The sequence below is a fragment of the Cucumis sativus genome, chromosome 2 (assembly GCF_000004075.3).
Source record: "Cucumis sativus cultivar 9930 chromosome 2, Cucumber_9930_V3, whole genome shotgun sequence".
Classification (NCBI taxonomy): Eukaryota; Viridiplantae; Streptophyta; class Magnoliopsida; order Cucurbitales; family Cucurbitaceae; genus Cucumis; species Cucumis sativus.
This window is the reverse complement of record NC_026656.2, coordinates 17,948,324-17,968,490: the sequence shown is the minus strand read 5'-3', so window position 1 is coordinate 17,968,490 and position 20,167 is coordinate 17,948,324. Positions and strand designations below refer to the sequence as shown.

Sequence of the window (20,167 nt, the reverse complement as noted above, 5' to 3'; positions counted from 1 at the left end):
TTCTTCTACAGTCTAAAGAAAGATAAAATTGAAAACATTTTAAAGATGTTTAACGAGCGTTGTTGTTGTAACTCAGGAAAGAATTGAGAGAAGAAGTTGGATATGAAAGTTTGGATGAATGTATAGTAATTTAAAGTTAAATGCAACAAATAGAATTAATTAAGTTTAGGTAAAAAAAGTAAAAAAGTTAAAGAAGAAAAAGGGGATATGTTGTTTTGTTATTGTATGATTGAATGATGGAAAGGGGAAGAAGAAGAAGAAGTGTGGAAATGCATGCGTTGCGTTTGTGTAGTTGGCTCCAATAACTTTCCCTATTACACTGTTCCAAATTATTTGATTTTACTTTGATGGAACTTTATACTTAATTTTGATACGACTTCTCCATTTTCCCTTTTATTTACTATAACAATTCAAAATATCTTTTCTTTTTTATCTAAACAATAATATAATTACCACTCAAAACTATTAATCACATAATTTAATTATTTGATTATTATTAATTTGGAAGAATTAATTAAAAAGAGTTCGATGGGAAAAACTTTTATGAAAAGAAGTGGGAAAAGACAACTTATGTTCTTTGATTTATGACGTGGCATGTTCCTATTCGTTAAATAAATAAATAATAATGATAAAAGGGAGAGCACATTTGATTTAAGGATTAATTTTAAGTGATATACACTTTTTTATAGAATAATTACTGGGAAGACTAGAAGTTAAGAAGGAACAAACTTTATTTTCCAATTACTACTACTGCTACTAACTTAATTCATCTTATGATTGCTTTTAATCCATGGTGGTCATTCCAATTTCTTTTACATTCCCAACACTTTATTTAAAAAGGTTCTTTAATTACCTATCATATTTTCTACTCTACATTCAAATTGGGGTGGACTTTTATTGTTAATTCTTACTCACTTTTTGAGTTTTTACATCAGGTGATCATCTATTATTAACCAATTCATGTTGGAGGATGATTATTAAACATCCTATTCAATCAATACATATATATCATCTTATGTTTAAATTTTTTTTTTTTTTTTTCTGTTTTCCATCTCAAATAATAGGTTTAAATTGACAAACTATTTAGTTATTTTTTTAATTAGTTGAAATTTAGATAAAATATGTAAATACTCATGCAAAATAGAAATTATTTTAAGAAATTGAAGAAAAAGCTTGAATTTCAAAGACCAAATAAGGGGGATAATTTCTAATTATAATATTTTTAAATAAGGAATTATGGATGAATATAAAGTTTAGAAGGTGATTAAATATTTAAGTTGAATGGTTTATGAGATATGAAATGGGAAATTAAAGAGAGAGAGAGAGAGAGAGAGACAATAATAAAAATGTGTGAGTGGAGGGGAAGAAAGTGTTTATTGATATGTGTTTTTATTGTTAAGAGGAGATGCCAAAAACCGCATAAAAACTTAAAACCACTTTACCTTATCCAAAGTCCCACCAAATCAATTCTTCAATTGAAAAACCATACAATTAATTGTTTATTTATTTGCTTGTAAATAAATAAATAGAAGAAGAAGAAGAAGAAGATTCAAAAAAAAAAAAAAAAAGTCAATTAAGCTTTAAAACAATAAACATGGGGAATCCACATTGGAGAGAAACTATTGGCCCAAACACGCGTGCCTTCCCTAAAGTTTCCCAAATTTCTCTTCCAATATCCTCTTTATTATACATTTTTACATTTTATATTAAATCCTTCATCTCAACGTTTTTTCCTTTTTTCTTTTTAATACTCTCAAAGGTCAACATTGTACTTGTTCTTTTCTTCCAATACAATAATTAAACAAGTTCAATACAAGTAAGCTTTGTGAGAGAAAGGTAGTATTCTATTAGGTAAAGGTGTGGGTAAGTTTCTAATTATTAATCCTTTTTCAGTTTCATCCCAATTTGTGTTATATGTTCAATATTTATTTATTATTACTCAATTTGAGACATACATATTTTGAAATAAATAAGGGAAAGAAATTTGTAAAGAAAAGAAAAAGAAGAAGGTGTAGGGTTTCTTTTTAATGTAAGAGTGAGTTTATAGGAAAAAGTTGAATAGAGATTGATTGGAATGTATCGTATGATGATATACATATACATGCATGAATCCTTATGGTGGGAAAATCATTATGTCCAAAGAATAATATAATATATTTTATAAAATTAAAATTAAATCTTTAGAGCAATAATACAATTGCATGACTTCCCTATTCCATTTTCTCTTCCATCTTTTCTCACTATTTCAATTCCATTAATTAACCCCCAACACTACTCTTCCCCATCTTCTGTTTTAATTTCACACTCTCTTAAAATTACACATTTAACTTGATATAGAATAGCATGCTAAGAAAATTAACTTTGTTTGTAGGTGCAATTTTCACTTTTAGAAGCAATTTATAAGAGAAGTTAATAACATGACAGCATTGGGTCACAAAGGTTGCAAAAACAGAGAAACTTCAACTGGGGAGGTGTTATTATTAAGTCTAATAGTTAGGTGGTAAAGGTTTTGAAAGGGGTAAAGAGTAAGGTTGATGGAGTCCAAATAAGACACAAACAGAGAAACTCATCCAAAGACCAAAACCCTTAGATGAGGTACGGTCGTACCATAAAAGCATTATTTCTAGACCCCTCTAAGTGAGTCCTACCCACCACTGCCACCCCCCACCAAATAAGGTCACTTTCCACTGTCATCTTCTTATCTTCAACTCTTTCTTAGCTTCTTTTTCTCTTGCATCTTGTCCTTTTTTAAATGGCCCATTCAAACCCTTCTTTATTCATTATATTATATATGTTTCTACACATCATTTATTATGATTCATCTTCTCAACTTAGACCTATAATAATGATAATGTCAAAATAAACATTGTTCAACTGTAACAATATTGATCGCAATATACGTATTTTTTTCTGTATAGTATTAACTTTCAAGTTAAGTAAGGTCGGTTTCATAGAATCTTTAGTGTGGCTAGTTTTGAGGGATGTGTCAACAATATATATGTATAAGAAGGTAAGAGAAATGATAATGTAGGGAATGTGTTTTGGTAAGTTGAAGCCAAAAAGTAGGGATCTTATCTACATACTGCTGCTCTTAGTTTCAAACTTTTCTCTTCCACCCACTGCTTCTTTTTTTTTTCTCTCTAGTCAAATGGGTGTTGAATTTGGTGGGGGGTCCCCCAAATTTGCTATCTCCTTAACTTTGAACTTGAAAAGTTAATGTAGAACGATCAGCCAAAGCTATAGAGACAAGATGTCGAAGGGCTTTATATATGAAAATTGCTTTACAAAATTCTTTTTTGAAAGTAGTTTTAGAAAATGATTGGGTTTCTTTGTTTAGGCCTTAGGATGTGGTGATGAGTTTAGTCTCTCAGTTAAACAGAAGAATCGAACCAAAGTGTTTGGACGCGGAAACAAGAAACAAAAACAAAAAGTAGAAGGTATACAGAAAAATACTTGAGTGTGCATCTTAGGGCTTCACCCACTTTTATGCGTCTCACTTGACCATCGAATAACAAATTTTCATGTGACAAAAAAAAAAAAAAAAAATTGTCACTTTTGTAGGTGAAGAAGATAGATAGAAATGAGTGTAAAGCACTGTTATTTTGATCAGTATATTTTTCTCTGTTAGGGTTTTTGAGAGAGGGAAGATGGAAAGAGTCCATTGAATCAGATTCCCTTATGGGTGTGGGCCTTTAAAATCCTCCATTAAGGTTGGCAGATGAAGATTCCATATTGCTTCTCTGTAGCTGAGTTGTTTTGGTTGTGACTACTAACGCCAAAGCCTCATCATACCCACACACACACTCACACCCATCACCATCTTTACTACCCTTTCAAATGTCATCCTACTCATTGTTTCTTATCCACAACTTCCTCTCTCGTTTCTCTCCCTTCTAATCCTCCCATCTCTATTTTCTATGTATCTTTCAACACTTGTAATAAATGTGATGAATGTTAAACAAAATTCATAAGCAAACAAGAAGAAAAGATGTCGATAATAAAGAATGACAAAAAAATTTACATAGTTCACTAACAATGTAATTATTACAATCTATGACATTCCTCTAAACTCTTGACCTAAGTTTACAAATTATGTATACTAAAAAGGTTGCTAAGACTCTATTTAGAGTGTTGTCAGAGTAAAGGTATTCAAACTTACCGTTTAAAGCTTAAGAAGCTATATATGTATAAACTTTTAGTATCTTTAATTTTACGTTTGTGGTATAGTGAGAATGTCGTTTCAAGACAGCTTGCATCAACACATAAATTATAAAGCTTTTTGAACCCTTCTTTTCTCTACTACCACCTTCAAGAGTCGTCGTCGTCTAATATGACTCGAATGCAAGCTAATAAAAACAACCCTAGTTACTTTTTGACTAGGATTATTCTATGAAAGATTACCTAATTATTAAATTAAAAAAAAAAATCTAGATATATTTAAGATTATTTTTTTTTCTATAACTATATAGCAAATGGTCGATATAATTATTTCTTAAAAATGAACATCCAAATCTTCATATTATTTCAATAACTTAACCATATAGACAATGACTATTACTTTGTTTTAATATCAATTTCAATTAGATTCTTACATAGTTACTAATATACTCCTAAACTACTCTAAAATTATAGATAATTTAAGCATAAAGTAGTGGCCCCATAAATTGTCCTATTGAATAATGCTTTAAGATTAGTCAAACTATATCTCTTAATCACCATAATATTATACGATAAGATCCATCATTATTTGTATCTCATATATATCATATTTAACTCAAGACAGAAATCATAATAAGAGAAATACAAAACAAGTCTCTCGATCTAGACCATTGGGAAAATGACAACCAACATATATGATATCTATATATATATATATGGAAGTCATTCTTTTATTTTCTTTTTTTGGGCACCATAGGTGAAAAGTAAACCCATTCAAACATGTCTCTTTTAGTACAAAGTCCTTCTCAACTCTCAAGTACCAACAATCCCCACTCTTCAATAATAAACCAATAAATATTAAACATTTCGTACAATAATAAGAATAAAGAGTCTTATATAAAACACACACATATAAACAAACAATAGTGCACATATCAATTTATATTTTTAAGCTATCAAATTGTATTAATTTAAATCTTCAATTAAATTGTATCAATTTAAATTCCAATAAAAACAGTTTTCTCAATTTAAATTATAATGTTTTTCAGGTTTAAATTAATACATCTATAAAAATTTAAAATCTAAGTTAATATAATTTTAAAAGTCTATAATTTAAATTGATATAATTATTATTTTAAGGTATAATGTTAAGTTATAGTTTAAGATATTTTTGTATTTGTAGATATTTTGATGAGTTTAATTTTCTAGAGAAACAAAAGAGAAATTTGTAGAAGATTTCATTGAAGTAACTTTTCTTTATGTGTAGTACGTTTTTAACGTGTGGGTTCTTCAAACCATTTGGGAATCTTCAACTCCCTCAGTCTTACTAAATTCGTTTTTTTTATTAAATTACAAATCGTCTTTTATTTATTTGGTATTCATCATTCTCAATATATATATATATACACACACACATACACACAAAGAGCCTTATTTGATCTACTAGCTTGTTAGAAAGGTTAGAATTTAGAATTTAGTTTTCGTCGTTTAATAAAACTTTTCTTGAGATTATTTGTGAGGATTTTACAAACTATTAAGACTATCTACCAGGTTTTAATCAATTATATGAACTAAGTTCTTGCTTTTAAAGTTATAGAAGGTAAATCCTAATTTTTATTTTCTGAATTATAATAATTATATTTTATATTTTATATTTTCATAGAAATAAAAAATTAGTTATTTGAACTCCAGAGCTTAAAAATAGTTTTTGTAATGGGTTGTTGGATTCTAAAATGTTACAATTTTATTAAGACTTTTGAGTTGCTTTTACATTAAGATGTATTTTTATTGATTTTAGTTTCTATTTTATTTATAAATTTATTTATTTATTTAGATGCATTTTACACTCTTACTTATTAATGTTAATGTTTGAATATTGTTAAAAATAAATAAATTAAATAAGCATGGCGGGGAAATTCTAACTTAAATATTATCAGTTAAACTTTTGCATAAATGTATCGAGTTATTTGTCAACTATTACAAAGACTGATAAGAGTTAAGATTTAATATTGATAAAGGAAATTGTAACGGAGATTTAATTGAAAAAATTGTAATTAATGATCATTTTAGAAATAATAATTAAGAATATAATAACATTTAAAAAAAACTATAAATATAGCAAAACTATTTAGTCTATCGATGATAATAGATTTCTATCGTAAATAGAATTTGACAAATTTTGTTATATTTGTAAATTTTTTAAAATTTTATTATATACTTGATAATTTTAAATCTAATTGCTAAATGAGTAAAAATAACACAACTAAATAATAATTATTTATTAAATGATTAGAAAGGAAATTGTTATTTGCTAAAAATTTGTTTTGGTACGAGTGGATGGGCAATAAAAGTGTTTTTTTTTCTTTTCCACTAAGAGGCAGAATATGAATTTCACTATTAATCTCACTTAATTCCATCATTATATAACATCGACCAAAAAGATCTCTTTTGTTCAACTTTTTTTTAAATTGACTCGCCTTTTTTTTTAAATTGACTCGCCCTCCCGTAAATATGTAGAATTTCATCTTCTTCTTCATCTTTTCTTTTTTTTTTTTTATAAAAAAATTAAATTAAAAGAAAGAAAAGAAAAGAAAAAGAAAATTGAAATCCCTATAAATAGGGAGTAGAGACGAAAGAAGATAGGGAGAAAAGGCGTAAAGTTGAAGTTAGAAGTAGAAGTAGAAATAGAAATAGAAACCCCACCAACGCCAACTCCAACGCCAACTCCAACGCCAACGCCAACGCCATACCTCTTAACCCTCAAACAAAAAGAGAACTAAACCCTCTCTCTTTCTTTCTATTTTCAATGGTTAACAACGCCCTTCTTGAAGCCCTTAATGTCCGCGTCCTTGGCACCGGCGATCGCTTCCTCGTCTTAGCCCATGGCTTCGGCACCGACCAATCCGCTTGGCAACTCGTTTACCCTTCCTTCACTCCCTACTACCGTGTCATACTCTACGACCTTGTCTGCGCCGGCAGCGTCAACCCCGACTTCTTCGATTTCTCCCGTTACACCACTCTCGACGCCTTCGTCGACGACCTCATCTCCATCCTCGACTCCCTCCACGTCCACCGCTGCGCCTTCGTCGGCCACTCCGTCTCCGCCATGGTCGGCATCCTCGCCTCCATCCGCCGTCCCGAACTCTTCTCCAAACTCATCTTAATCGGCGCATCCCCAAGGTCGTCCTTTTTCATTTCTACCCTCTACTACTCTGTGTTTCCCCCTGTTTTCTTCTAAAATTCTCTTCTCATTTCTTTTAGGTTTCTCAACGACGGCGACTACCATGGTGGGTTCGAACAGAATGAGATAGACAGGGTTTTCGCTGCAATGAAGGCTAATTACCAATCTTGGGTCAACGGGTTTGCCCCTCTCGCTGTCGGTGCCGATGTTCCCGCTGCCGTACAGGAATTCAGCCGAACTCTCTTCAATATGAGACCCGACATTTCCCTCTTTGTTTCTAAGGTTATCTTCAGCAGCGATCTCCGGGGAGTGCTCGGTCTCGTCAAAGTCCCCTGCTGTATAATTCAAACCGCCCAAGACGTGTCTGTTCCGACCTCTGTCGCCATCTACCTGAGAGACCACCTCGGGGGCCGGAACACCATTGAGATGCTGGACACGGAAGGGCACCTACCCCATCTGAGTGCCCCTCAGCTTCTCGTTCGGAAACTTCGCCGTGCTCTTTCTCGGTGACGTCTGTAGTCTGAGCGGACCCACCGCCATTACACGGATTTAATTTTATAAAAAGAAATTAAAATTTCTTTTTTCTTTCGGGGGGGGAGAGGGGACTTTGGGTGTGGTGATCGTATTAGACACTTATACCCCTTTCTCCCAACTTTGATGGACATGGAAATGGAAGTAATCAAGTGGTCTAATATTTGACACGTGGCCGAATAAATATGTGGAAGTTAATTACTCTTTCCATAACTATAAGGATAAGAATTCTCCACGTGAATCCCACGTGATCTTGTATCCTATCTCCTTCCTCCATTCTCCCCTTTCTCTCTCTCTCTCTCTTTTGTTTTTACCATATCTAATATCCTAATCCTACCCTGCTTTTCTTATTCATAATTTTACTTTTTAACTCTTCTTTTTTATCTCATAAACACAATCCCAAATTTTGTCCGAAATTTTAAACTACGTATATTTGGATATAATGAGATTGAAATTATTGAATCCTCCAATCAAAAAGAGAGTGACCCACCAATTGACATTCAGTTTCTTCAGGATTGGCCGGCATTTTGTTTATGTATACACAAATGTGAGAGAGGGTCAATATTGGAAACTGACACTTTTCCTTTCTAATCTAATCAAATCTACTCTTTCTATTCTTATACCAATCTTTTTTAAATTAAATCAATTATGCTTGTCTTGATTCTACGAATTCTTTGAATCATCCTTAACTACGATTGATTGATGATGTGTGTTTTTGTGTGTTTTCCGCACATGTAGTTCATATCATGGAGGGAATCTATGACAAAAGTGCACACCTTTTCTTCATGATTTCATAGTTAGATTATTAAAAATTTGTTTTAAAGCTTTCAATATTTACAACCAATAATATAAACATGTATTTAATACAAAAAGTACGACAAGAATATAAACCCGTGTAAACTAAAACTATAAACTATGGTCAAGCACGACTAACCACTTTATTAGCCCTTTCTATTTCTCTTCCTAAACCAACGACCATGGTTTGGTTGACTCAACTAGACAACCATGTAGAACCATCCAAATTATGGTTTAACTCATATTTTGAAAAATTAGAATGTACAGCCTTTTGCATGTCAATCATTGTTCTTGTGCTCGAATTCATATAAATAAACGGAATAATGCTCTTAAATCTTACCACTTTTCCTCTCTTGCTCACACACCACGCTACAACGATTGATTTGTGGCATCGTCCAAAGGTTGTTCCACGTTGCTTTTAAAAGTTAGGTCAAATACATCATCATAATATTTAAGTTATGTATAAAAGAATCTTTAGTTTGGATTTAAAAGTAATTTAATCCAACCCGAATCTAAACCATGACCACCTTAGGTTCGGCCCAATGTAATTTGTTATCCTCCAGCATTACCCACGCCTTCAGAATTTTACGAGCTACAAGTCATTGGGCCTTTAGTTGGGTTTCAGGCCCATCATATAGTTGCTGAGCCAATCTAAGTCCAGCCCATATTTTCTCAAAACTTCTTTTTTTTCATTATGTATTTATAATTTTTAAAATAAAATGTTATTATACACTTAATTATTATTCTCAAAATTGTTATACATTATAATTACTTTTTTCTTTTAAAACAGTAAACAAACCTCATCTCGAACAGCTTTCTTTTTGGGAAGAGTTATTTTTGCTCCTAAAATCATCATGTTGACTATTTTGCACAACTTAATTAAATATGAAGTCAAATAACTTGTTAAATACTAGAAGAATACAAAAGTTATTAAAAAAAAGATACAAGAATATTTACATGAATCAAAGTAAACCATTTAATTTTATTTGATATTTTGAATGGCTGATAAGTATCAATAATAATTTCATAAATTATAATAATACTTATTTGAGAATAACATATATATATATATATATATATATATATATTATCTCTTTGTATTATTTAATATGAAACCAATAATCACGTGGTTTTTCCTTCTATGATGATTTTTTAAAAAATTATTATAATTAGAAAAAGATCTGAAAATATTTGTAAAAAAAATAACAAATTTTATTTTAACATATTTTGATATATCCGGAAATTAATCCTTTTTTTTCTCTCTCTCTCTCTCTCTCTTTTGAGTTGTTTATAAAATGCCAATGCCTATTTAGAATTAAATTCCAAAACCAATATTCTAAAACAATATTAAGCAAATCATTTTGATAAGTTTTTTTATGAACAATTTTATGTGTAATGTTTTGATCTACACTAACTACCATATTTTTTTAATTATTTTGAGGATCAGATTATATACACAAATATATATATATACACACACAAATATATATATATACACACACAAATATTTTAAAATCATAGATCATGTGTTTGTATTATGTACAAAAGCATACAATTTTGTTCACTTATTGGGCATAAACTAGTTGAAGACATGATAGACTATAATTAATATAAAATAGAAAGAATCACTAAATTGATAAGTATAATCATAGAATATATGGCGTCTAACTAACACTACCTATAATCTTATATTTAATTATTTTGAGATCAAATGAAATTATTTCTTTTAATTCAATGATTATGGAGTAGAGGAGATTAAATTTATTGTACCCAATTTTAAATTTTTGGATCAATCTTTAATTTAATATTAGTATATCATATTTATTAAAAATTATTATTTAATCTAAGGGTAACAAGAAATAGGAGGAAAGATAAATAAGTTAGAAGCATTGAAATATATGCACAAATCTTTAGAAAAAAAATTACATAAAGCTTCACGAAATGAATCTCTAATTTTGATAATCCAACACTAACCAATTGAATTACATTCATTTAGATAATATTGTGTGTATATAATGATTTGTGAACATTCAACTCGAGGTTTTGATTTTTTTTTTCATGGTCGTGGATTTTTCTCTTATCTTTACGACGATTTGTAAGTAGCGATAGTAGTTTGATAAGAATTTTATTTTATTTTATTTTTGAAATAAAAGAAAATGTCAAATTGATTTGATGAGACATTTTTTGGTTCTATCTTTTCATAATTTTTTGTTGACTCTTGTCGGATTGAATTGAAATGAGATGTTAAAGATATGATCTTAAAAATCTTTCAAATTTGACAATTTAATTATCTATTTACAGAGACATCAAGATTAACCTAATAATCCAATTTCCTTTATAAGTATTCATTTGATTGAAATGAAATCCAATTTCATTGCGTAATTGTTGGATGAAGGAATGTGAATTTTCATGGTTAATTTGGATGTTTGTCCATATTTGATTCTAAATTTCTAAAACTATACATTTACTCTCTACCACACATAAATCTGTATGCCTACAGTTTTATGATACATAAAATTTAGATTTATTTTTAACAAATCATTTGAAAGTTTATAGATAAAATAGACTTAATTAATTCTCCAAATAAGCTATAAAAATTGAATTAGGGTTGAAAAAGAGTTGGAACTAATTAGGGTGATTCCATAATTAGTGTACTGTAGAGAGAGTTTGGAAGGGGAAAATGTGAGAAGGGGTCAATTGCGATGGCTCTATTTACATTTGACTTCTTCTCCCAGACTTCCATTGGCCTTGGGGGGGTCTTTCTTCTAATACTACTACTCCACTTTATTTTATTCTATTTTAATTTCCAATAAAGTGATTTTTGTCCATCTTTGAATCAAACTTCACTCCCCAAAAAGAAAAACAAAGCAAAGCAAATGCTAATTATGAATAAGGAAAAGTGAGTCGACTCAATTTTGACTCAATCAATAATATATATTCCACTGTTTCCTGATCATTACTAACGTCGATTAATTGGCAGTTGGGTTTCAATTTCTAGCTTCCCAACTCCTTACACCTTTCTTCTTCCTTTTCTTTCTAGACTCACCATTATTAAATATCTCATTCTCCTTTCATAGTCCTTACATTCTTATCCTTGTTTTATCCCTAATTAATAAACGATGGAAAATTGTACTTTCAAATATGACAATATATAACAATAATAGTTTAGAGTTTAGAGTACAAAAAAAAAAAAAAAGTTCATATATTGAATAGATGGTTGACCAACTAATTACAATGACCAAAACACACCATCTTAGTCCTTGTTGCCAGTTTCTTTTCATAAAAAATTAATCTAATCACAAAATTGTTACCATATACACGTCTTCAATTGTAACGTTTATGATTGATCTATTTTTTGGAACTAAAAGTTCGGTTTCTTAAGGGATATATTCTAATTCTGATTGAATTATTAGTTAAAGAAAAGCAAAAAATCAATGGCAAGATCAGCTATGACAAGCCTGTAATGGGTTTCTTCTTCTTCTTTTGTAAATGAAAAAATTAGGTATTGAAACAAAAGTATTATTTGATAGCTGTAATATGAATGTGGTTAGAATTAGGTTGGATATGCATAAATCATATATTATTTATTGGGTAAAAAAAAATTAGAAAATCCAAATCTCCAGGTAGATATATTGGCACATATATTTTAAGTACTTTTCAAAAAGAATGTAATTAAGGTTAAAATATATGTAGGGTTTGAATTTGAATTGTCCAACAGCCTTGAAAAGACCCTGAGAAAAATGGTAGAATTCAAAGTCGTCATATTTTAATCATAGATTAATTAACTTTCCAAAGCGTGTGTGGAGCCTATACCAATGTGCTTCAGATCAAGTGGGTTAATACTTTATTTACTTGAGTTCTTAAGAAAACAAAAAAAGTGCTTTGGGGACAAATTAACCCGACCTCTTCGTTTTGTTTTTGAATTTGACTATAGTTTGGAGTGATAGAATAACACTATTTATAAACTTTTCGACGGTATCAAATTAGGGTAGTTTTTGGAGGTTTTGGACTTGACTCTATTTCTCTTCCTTGAAATTTTTTATTTGTTTCGAATTATTGAGTATTTTGGTTAATTTGCGAGAGAGTCAGTAGCCATGAAAAGGATTAATTATATCATTTAGTATTAAATAATTATTTGATAATATAAACATTTATCTTATAAATTTTTGTGCCATCAAGTGGCTTTTCTCTTTCTCCCGTAATTTTATTTCTCAATTCTATATTTAGTTATATTGAAAATATTCTAATATATTTAGTTTTTAAACATAATTTACATCACATTAAAAGTAATTTAAAAATCAATTTTAAAAGTCTACTAGCATACAAGATATCTTTAAAGCTTACTGACACAAAAATAGGTACAATAACCTTAACAATTATGAGGAAAAATTAATTTCAATTAAAACAAACTAAACATGTCCAATTTCAATAATTAATTGTGATTCAACTCAACATGCTAACCAATAATAATCTAGCACCCCTAACATGATGAAGGACTGACTCCTTCCCTTATACCATTAATTGAATTTGGTCGGTTCAATCACATTTTTGGAAGGAATATGTTGGATGTGTGAAATGGAGATGTAGACAAGAAAATAATGATATGAAAATTTAATTCGGGGTACCATTATAATTATTACATAATAATTGAATTACTCTACCAAAGCATTCAAAAAGCTTTCATTTCAAGAGAGTGGATCCATTTCTTAGTTACCAAATATAGAAACTTGGTTTGGTTCGTTCCACCTCCACGGCATTCTCAAAACCAAGACCACACGATTTAATATTTTGGGCCTATTACCAAAGGTTCACACGTGGTACCGGTCCGACTCGGTTTTCTAAACGAATCATAATGGTGGACAAGAGTTTGGACGCACATTTTTGTTCTAAGAAATTTATATAAAGCATGTAAGAATTTTGAAAATAATAATAATTAAAAGGAGAGAGAGAGAGAGAGAGAGAGGGGAAATAAAATAAATAAAGTAAAAGGGCATTATGATGGAGGAACCTTCTCTTGTTTGGTTTACAAGGCACACTACACATGTGCCCCATGTGGAGAATGTAGCTAACAATTAACATTCCTTCTTAAGTTTTTGTGTTCAATAATTTTCTTTATATATATATATATAATAACACATAACTGGTATTGAATAAATGGTTAACTTTAATCCAGTTATGGAATACTAAATTAAAAATATAATATATCATTGCTAGACTTGTTGTGATGTATTCGACTTTTAATTATTCAAACCTCTTGTTTGTATTATTATTTGTACAAATTATGTTATCATGTGACAAATTTCGTTAATGTTTAATATAAGTATGTTTGTGTCGAACAAATTCCCAAGATAATACACAAATTCAAATTATATGACAACAATTTTCTATTATATGTATAATTACTATATAAAAATAAAAATACAATATTAAGAAAAAGTTGCACTCTTGTATTGTTTCGAGAAAACAATTGATTTTTTTTAGTTCAAGGAGTCAAAGTATGAGAATTTGGACTACTACATGAAACGACAATTCTTATCAAGTTAATCTAAAGAAAAAATATGTGTTAATTACGATGGTTGATTTGAGCTCACTTTTACAAAAGAAAAAAAAAACAAAAGGTTAGGATGACTTTGAATGAAAAATTTAATAAGAAATTGTTTAATTTGTGTTATATTTGAGAAAATAAGGATGGAGGCAAAGACAGTAAGATAAATGAGGTTAATTTGAACTTCAATTTCAAGAAACATATTCCATACATCAATTATTGTACACACATGTTATATAGGTCGTAGTCCTAATAGACAAGGGTACCAATTGATTTTCATTTCAAGTATAATAAATATTCGGGTTTTTTAAAGAAAGAAAAAAAATACAACTTTACCTAATAAGATAAAATATTGAATTTGTTAAAATACGGAAAGCACCACATTGTCATATACAAATGGTTTAGTTTAGAGATGAAATCTCCCTTTTGTAAAATAAGCCACATACTAACTATATAATAATATTTTTTTACTAAAAAAGTATAAACGAGAGTGTCTATTTACTCATTTATTTATTTAGATAGATGTTTCTTAATAAATTGAATATAAGTTAAGAAATAAAGCTGAACTTTTTTATAGACAAAATAAATGTTCACAATTTTTATATAGATTCATTTTTTCTCTCTTTTATGGCATATTATTAATGGGAGCATCAAATGTTCGACATGTGGACATGAATCTAAATCCTACATTGATGACCCAACTTCATTATTGTCAAACAAAAATTATAAAGAATCAATTTAAACTTTTTAAAAAGAGGATCCTCAAATCCACAGCATTTAATTCTCGAAATGCCCAAATAAAATCTCGTACATATTTAATGCTTTTTAGAAGAAAAATAGGAGGAAAAAAAGAGAAGAGAGGAGTTTGGACGTTAAATAAACTGAAATGATTTAGAAACGGTAAGGTAAAAGTTACACATCAGCCGTCAAGGTTGGGGTCCTCGATGGCGACATGTCGGCCTCTCTATTGACTCAACGACCTCCACTCACTTACTCTTTATACGACACGTCGCCATTACCATTCTCTCTTTAACCCCCTCGATTCATTCAATCATCACTCATCAATACAATACCCTTCCCATGCTATAGCTACTTGTCGGCTACCTCTCCTTTACTTTTTTCTTCTTCTTTCTCTATTTATCTCTTATACTAATTAAAACCTTAAACACATTTTCTTTATAAATATATATATATATTACGCCATTATTGTTATTATTATTATAATTAAAATGTCGGTAGTTAAAAATAAATCCGATTGGGATATCTTTCTTTCTTCAATTATTTGTTTCCCCCAAATAATTTCACTAAAAAAACCCATATAATCGAACCGGATGCACGCTAAGGTGCTAACTCCGTGGACTCTATTCTTTTTTATTCATTTCTTTATCCATCTTTTTAAATTTTTATTATTTTATAAAAAGGCTCATGGAATAGAATTAGAATACCCCACCACCAATACAGCAATCTTTTTTTCTTTTCTCTTTAATCATATTATATATCAAAACTTCTCTTTTCCTCTTTGCCTCTTTTCTCATTTCTTTATCCTGATTTCAAAGGAAAAAAAGAGATCGAATAATCCATTAATGGGTCGACCACCTCTTTTTTTTTTTTTCTCCATTTACACATTAGTATAAATATGCCTTCCAATTTTCTCAACAAAAGAAAAAAAAAGGATCAATTTATCACAACAAACATTAAAGAAAAGTAGAAAAAGTTCGCAAATATATTTACAAAACAAAGAAAACCTCTCCCCACTTATCTCTCTCTCTCTTTTTGGGGTGTAATGTAATTGAGATGTCTTGTTGTGTGGGGGGGTTGGATCGTCCACGTGGCCGGAACAAAAATTAGACTGACACATCTGAGGTGGTGGCAGCGTAGTTGCCGGATCTTGGTTGCCGTAGAAGCTCTATCAATTTCTCCGCCTGTTCTCATTTTCACCCACAAAATAAACCAATTCTAAAATCAGTACTCTAATAATTTCAATTCCATTTCATGTAATTATAAGTATATAAAACGCAAAATCAAATTTAAATACCAACATTTTAAGCATTAACTCTTGGTGATGGGATTAAATTATAATTTAAACCTAAAGTTTAGGCAATGAAATATAAGGTTAAGAGGGAGGCGCTCGTATTAATTATTACTCAGATTTTTTTAAAGTCTTTATTTATTTACTTTAGAGAAAAGGAAATGAAATTAAATAAAAGATAGAGCCAAGAAAAAGAGTGACGTGGCCGAACAGCCTTCTCTTCCACCTCAAAAACCAAATCCCACATTTTTTAATTATAAAGAAAGAAGCCATCGTTTCATTTATTAAATAAGGAAAAGAAAATGAAATGCCACGTCAGTTGTGCCGATTGGTCGGCCTGAGAATAACAGACGGAGGTTTGAGATGGGAATCCGTACCTTTTGTTTGGCGCGATTAGTGCCGGATTGTGACAAAGCGACTAGCGGCGGAATTGCTCCTTCACGAGCCACCATTGTACGGTAAAGGACACTATCCTCGCAAATCTGCAGCAAAATCACCGCCGCGATTTCCTTTTGCCGCTGTGTTCCGTCCTCCACTAATTCCACCAGTACCGGAATTCCGCCTTCTTCCACCAGAGCCGACCTGGCTTCCGACATCGATACCAACACGCTTAGCACGAACGCTGACTTGTCCACCATGTTTGACCCAAAATCCGCCATTAATTCCACTAGCGGCCTCATGATTCCCGCTTTCACCGCTCTGATTTTGTTCTCTTTAACCGAACACAACGAATACAGCGCCGTCGACGCGTCCTTCTTTCCCCGAAACCCGCCGTTCTCCAACAGATTCACCAGAAGTGGAATCGCTCCTGACCGTCCGATTGCTATCTTGTTCTCTTCCATTTGCGAAAGCCTCAGTAAAGCACAAGCCGCGTTCTCCTTCGCCGTTGGAGTTCCGGACATGAGAGCCCTCACAAGTGGCTTAATCGCACCAGACGCCGCTATCAACTCCTTATTCTCGTCGCAAAGCGATAGATTCAAAATCGCCGTCACGCCGTACTCTTGAAGCTGAGGATCCGTACATGATATCAGCGAAATCAACGGTCTAACGGCACCAGCTTTTGCGATCTTCAATCGATTCTCCGGTTTGTTCTTGGCTAGAAGTCTGATCTCCATAGCCGCCTGTTTCTGCTCCTCAATCGAACAGGACTCAAGGTCCAAAACCAGATGCCGAATTAACTCGTCGGAGTTATCAGAAGCACAGGCAATCAAAAGCCGCCGACTCTGCGATGAAGCCGTCGGAAACTCCCCGGATCTATCGCTATTACAGTCACTAAAAGCCCCAGAACTATCCCCGTTGCTCAGATCATCAAAGGTTCTCCCCATGTAAGTAAAATTCATGGGATTCTCCGTCCCCATCACCGAAATTAGAACAAAATCCCCACCTTAGGTCTCTGAATTCTATAACACATAAAAGGGAAAAGAAAAAAAACGGAGACAGATAAGAAGAAGAAGAAATGAAAACAGAAGAAAGGGGAAGAGATCAAAATTGGAAAGTATGGAAATCCAGTTATCCAATAAGGGATAGAAATGAATGATAAATACTGAATAGAGTTGGCGGTTTGAGTTGTTGGAGTGAAGAAAAAGAGGAGACCGAGTCAGTAAGGAATGAACTCGGAGGGGTTTGTTTGAGAAAGGAAAAAAAAGGGGAAGGGGAAGGGGAAGGTTATAAAGGAAGAAGAGAGAGGGAACACCTGGACTAAGTCTCGGGCAGCGGGCTGACACGTGCACAAGGAAGCACGTGCGAGGGAGGATAGTGTCTTTAAACGCGTGCATTCAAGGGTTGGGTATTCGATGAAAAATAAGTTTTTATTTTTGGTTTATGGAAAAGGACCCAATTTTATTCTCTCTTCTTCTTCTTAACAGTTTACTTAGTTAAGGTACAACAAATATTAATTACTAATTATCACTAATGGTTTAACTAATTATTATAATAATAATGGAGTTAGAATCTTTCAAAACTCTCTTATTCCAATGAAAAATCCAAATCAACTTGGACCAACATTGAACATTCAACAAATCCTCCATGCCACTCACTTTTTGATCGAAATTCAAATAATAATACTAATAGCAATACTAATTAAATCAATTTTGAATGTCGTTTTTTTAAAAAAATCTGAAATTCCATCAATTTCTATACAATCATATGTGTTTTCGAATTCACTTGCAAATAGCAAATTGCATATATTCAAGGTTTAGCCTAAAGTTTTAGTGTGGGAGAATAAGAGAACAAAAGGGATGAAAAAGCCTTTCAACAATTTAGATACTTATAATAAGTCAAAAGGTAATGTTTCAAATTGATTTTAATAGTATAAGTGTGTAAATTCTTATTTGAAAAAAACAAGATAACGACCCCGTAAAAAATTTAAGGGTATAATCATAAACTAGCTATTCATGTATTATGTACATCAGTATTTTAATTTATAATTTATTGTCCCATTATGTCACTCTATTTTCATTTGAATGAAAGAATCTATCAAAATGATAAAATAAAAACGGAAGAGTTAACGTGATTAATTGAAATTTACACTCTAAAATTTTGAAAGAACATTTGTTCAAATTTTTCCTACGTACTTGTTGAATAAAAATTTGCATTTTATAGTAAGATAAAAATATACTCTATCCAATTTAATGGTACCTAGATATTCGATATAATAAAAATAAAGGGATATGCATTTTCAAATGTATCATAATGAACAAAAATATTTACAAAATGTAGTAAATTTTTAGATCTTTTATTGGTACATTTAATATAAGAAAAACAACATATTATTTACTATTGTTTCTAAAATTACAAAGAAAAATCCGAAGCTTCCAAAATAAATTTTATTTTTCATTAGTAGAAAACAAAAATAGTTATCAAATATATATGATTTTTTTGTTATTAATAAACAAAAATAAAAAACCATGATTTAAAAAATAGAACAAACAAAACAAAAAAAATCGAAATTGCTACCAAACGAAACCTTAATTAATTAATTTTAGTTGAAAGTGTATACATATGTATTGCCATGCTTTGGTTAAAAACGTTCAACTATATTTCCCGAAGGTAAGAGATAGAATCAAACTTTAGATAATAATAGACGACTTTATCCCTTGAATCATATTCAAAATAAAATAGGTATCGAATTCAGTATAGTTTCGCCATATACAAAATTCACATTTAACCTAAATTTCTTTCAAGTTATTTTCATTTATTTGGTTGTTTTGTGAAAGTGAATACATTTCTAAAATCCCTCCTAAAAACTAAATATGAATCATCAAACTGAAAATGGATTATATTAAGTTTTTTTATAGAAGTGAAGACTTCATATAATGTAAGCTCTAGAAATGAAAAGGGAATAAAATAAATGGTGTTTTTTGTTTTGTTTTGGAAGTGGTTTAAATGGTACATTTGGAAGGTACAAAGAGTGTTTGAGTATTAAATTATTGTGGAGAAGAGAAGTTGGGTCATAGAGAATTAATGGTGGGACACTTGGACAAAACCCAAACTCAAGACTTCTTCTTTTCCCCCTTAACACAATCACAAATTACTTACACCAATAATGTTTTGCTTATAATGTCAAAACTATTGAAAACGATATTTAATCATTAAAATCAAATCATTTTTGAGATTTCATAAATAATTTTCTTTTCTCACCTAATCACTCTTCGTTTCCCTTTAACTATTTTTTAATTATCTGTTCCAATATTCTTTCACCAAGTGAATTTTTCATTTTATATGACAATTAAATTAAATATATATTTTTTTGTTATGCTTTATTTAATTTATTTTCTAATTGGGTTAATTTTACGATATCTTTTTCCATTTTTTTAATAGATGAATACATGATGGGTAGAATAATTCAAGCACTTAGCCAAATTAATTAAAAGAGATTAAGAATTTGCATTATTTTGACAATTCAACCTAATTAACAATATTTATATAA

General features: G+C 30.5%; 2 protein-coding genes across 2 annotated transcripts; one reads left to right on the top strand and one right to left on the bottom strand.

Moving 5' to 3' along the window:
- The first annotated feature begins 6,619 nt into the window (after nt 1–6,619).
- On the top strand, nt 6,620–8,227 carry LOC101208472 (strigolactone esterase RMS3). Its single transcript, XM_004142842.3, has 2 exons — nt 6,620–7,338; nt 7,420–8,227. Exons 1-2 carry the CDS (start codon nt 6,965–6,967, stop codon nt 7,847–7,849), a joined length of 804 nt encoding a protein of 267 aa, XP_004142890.1. The 5' UTR covers nt 6,620–6,964; the 3' UTR covers nt 7,850–8,227.
- A 7,531-nt stretch (nt 8,228–15,758) lies between these two features.
- LOC101208714 (U-box domain-containing protein 4) lies at nt 15,759–17,881 on the bottom strand. Its single transcript, XM_004142843.3, has 2 exons — nt 16,617–17,881; nt 15,759–16,132 (listed from the first exon to the last, which is right to left on the bottom strand). The coding sequence occupies exons 1-2, from the start codon at nt 17,595–17,597 to the stop codon at nt 16,055–16,057; spliced, it is 1,059 nt and encodes a 352-aa protein (XP_004142891.1). The 5' UTR covers nt 17,598–17,881; the 3' UTR covers nt 15,759–16,054.
- Nucleotides 17,882–20,167: the final 2,286 nt, after the last annotated feature.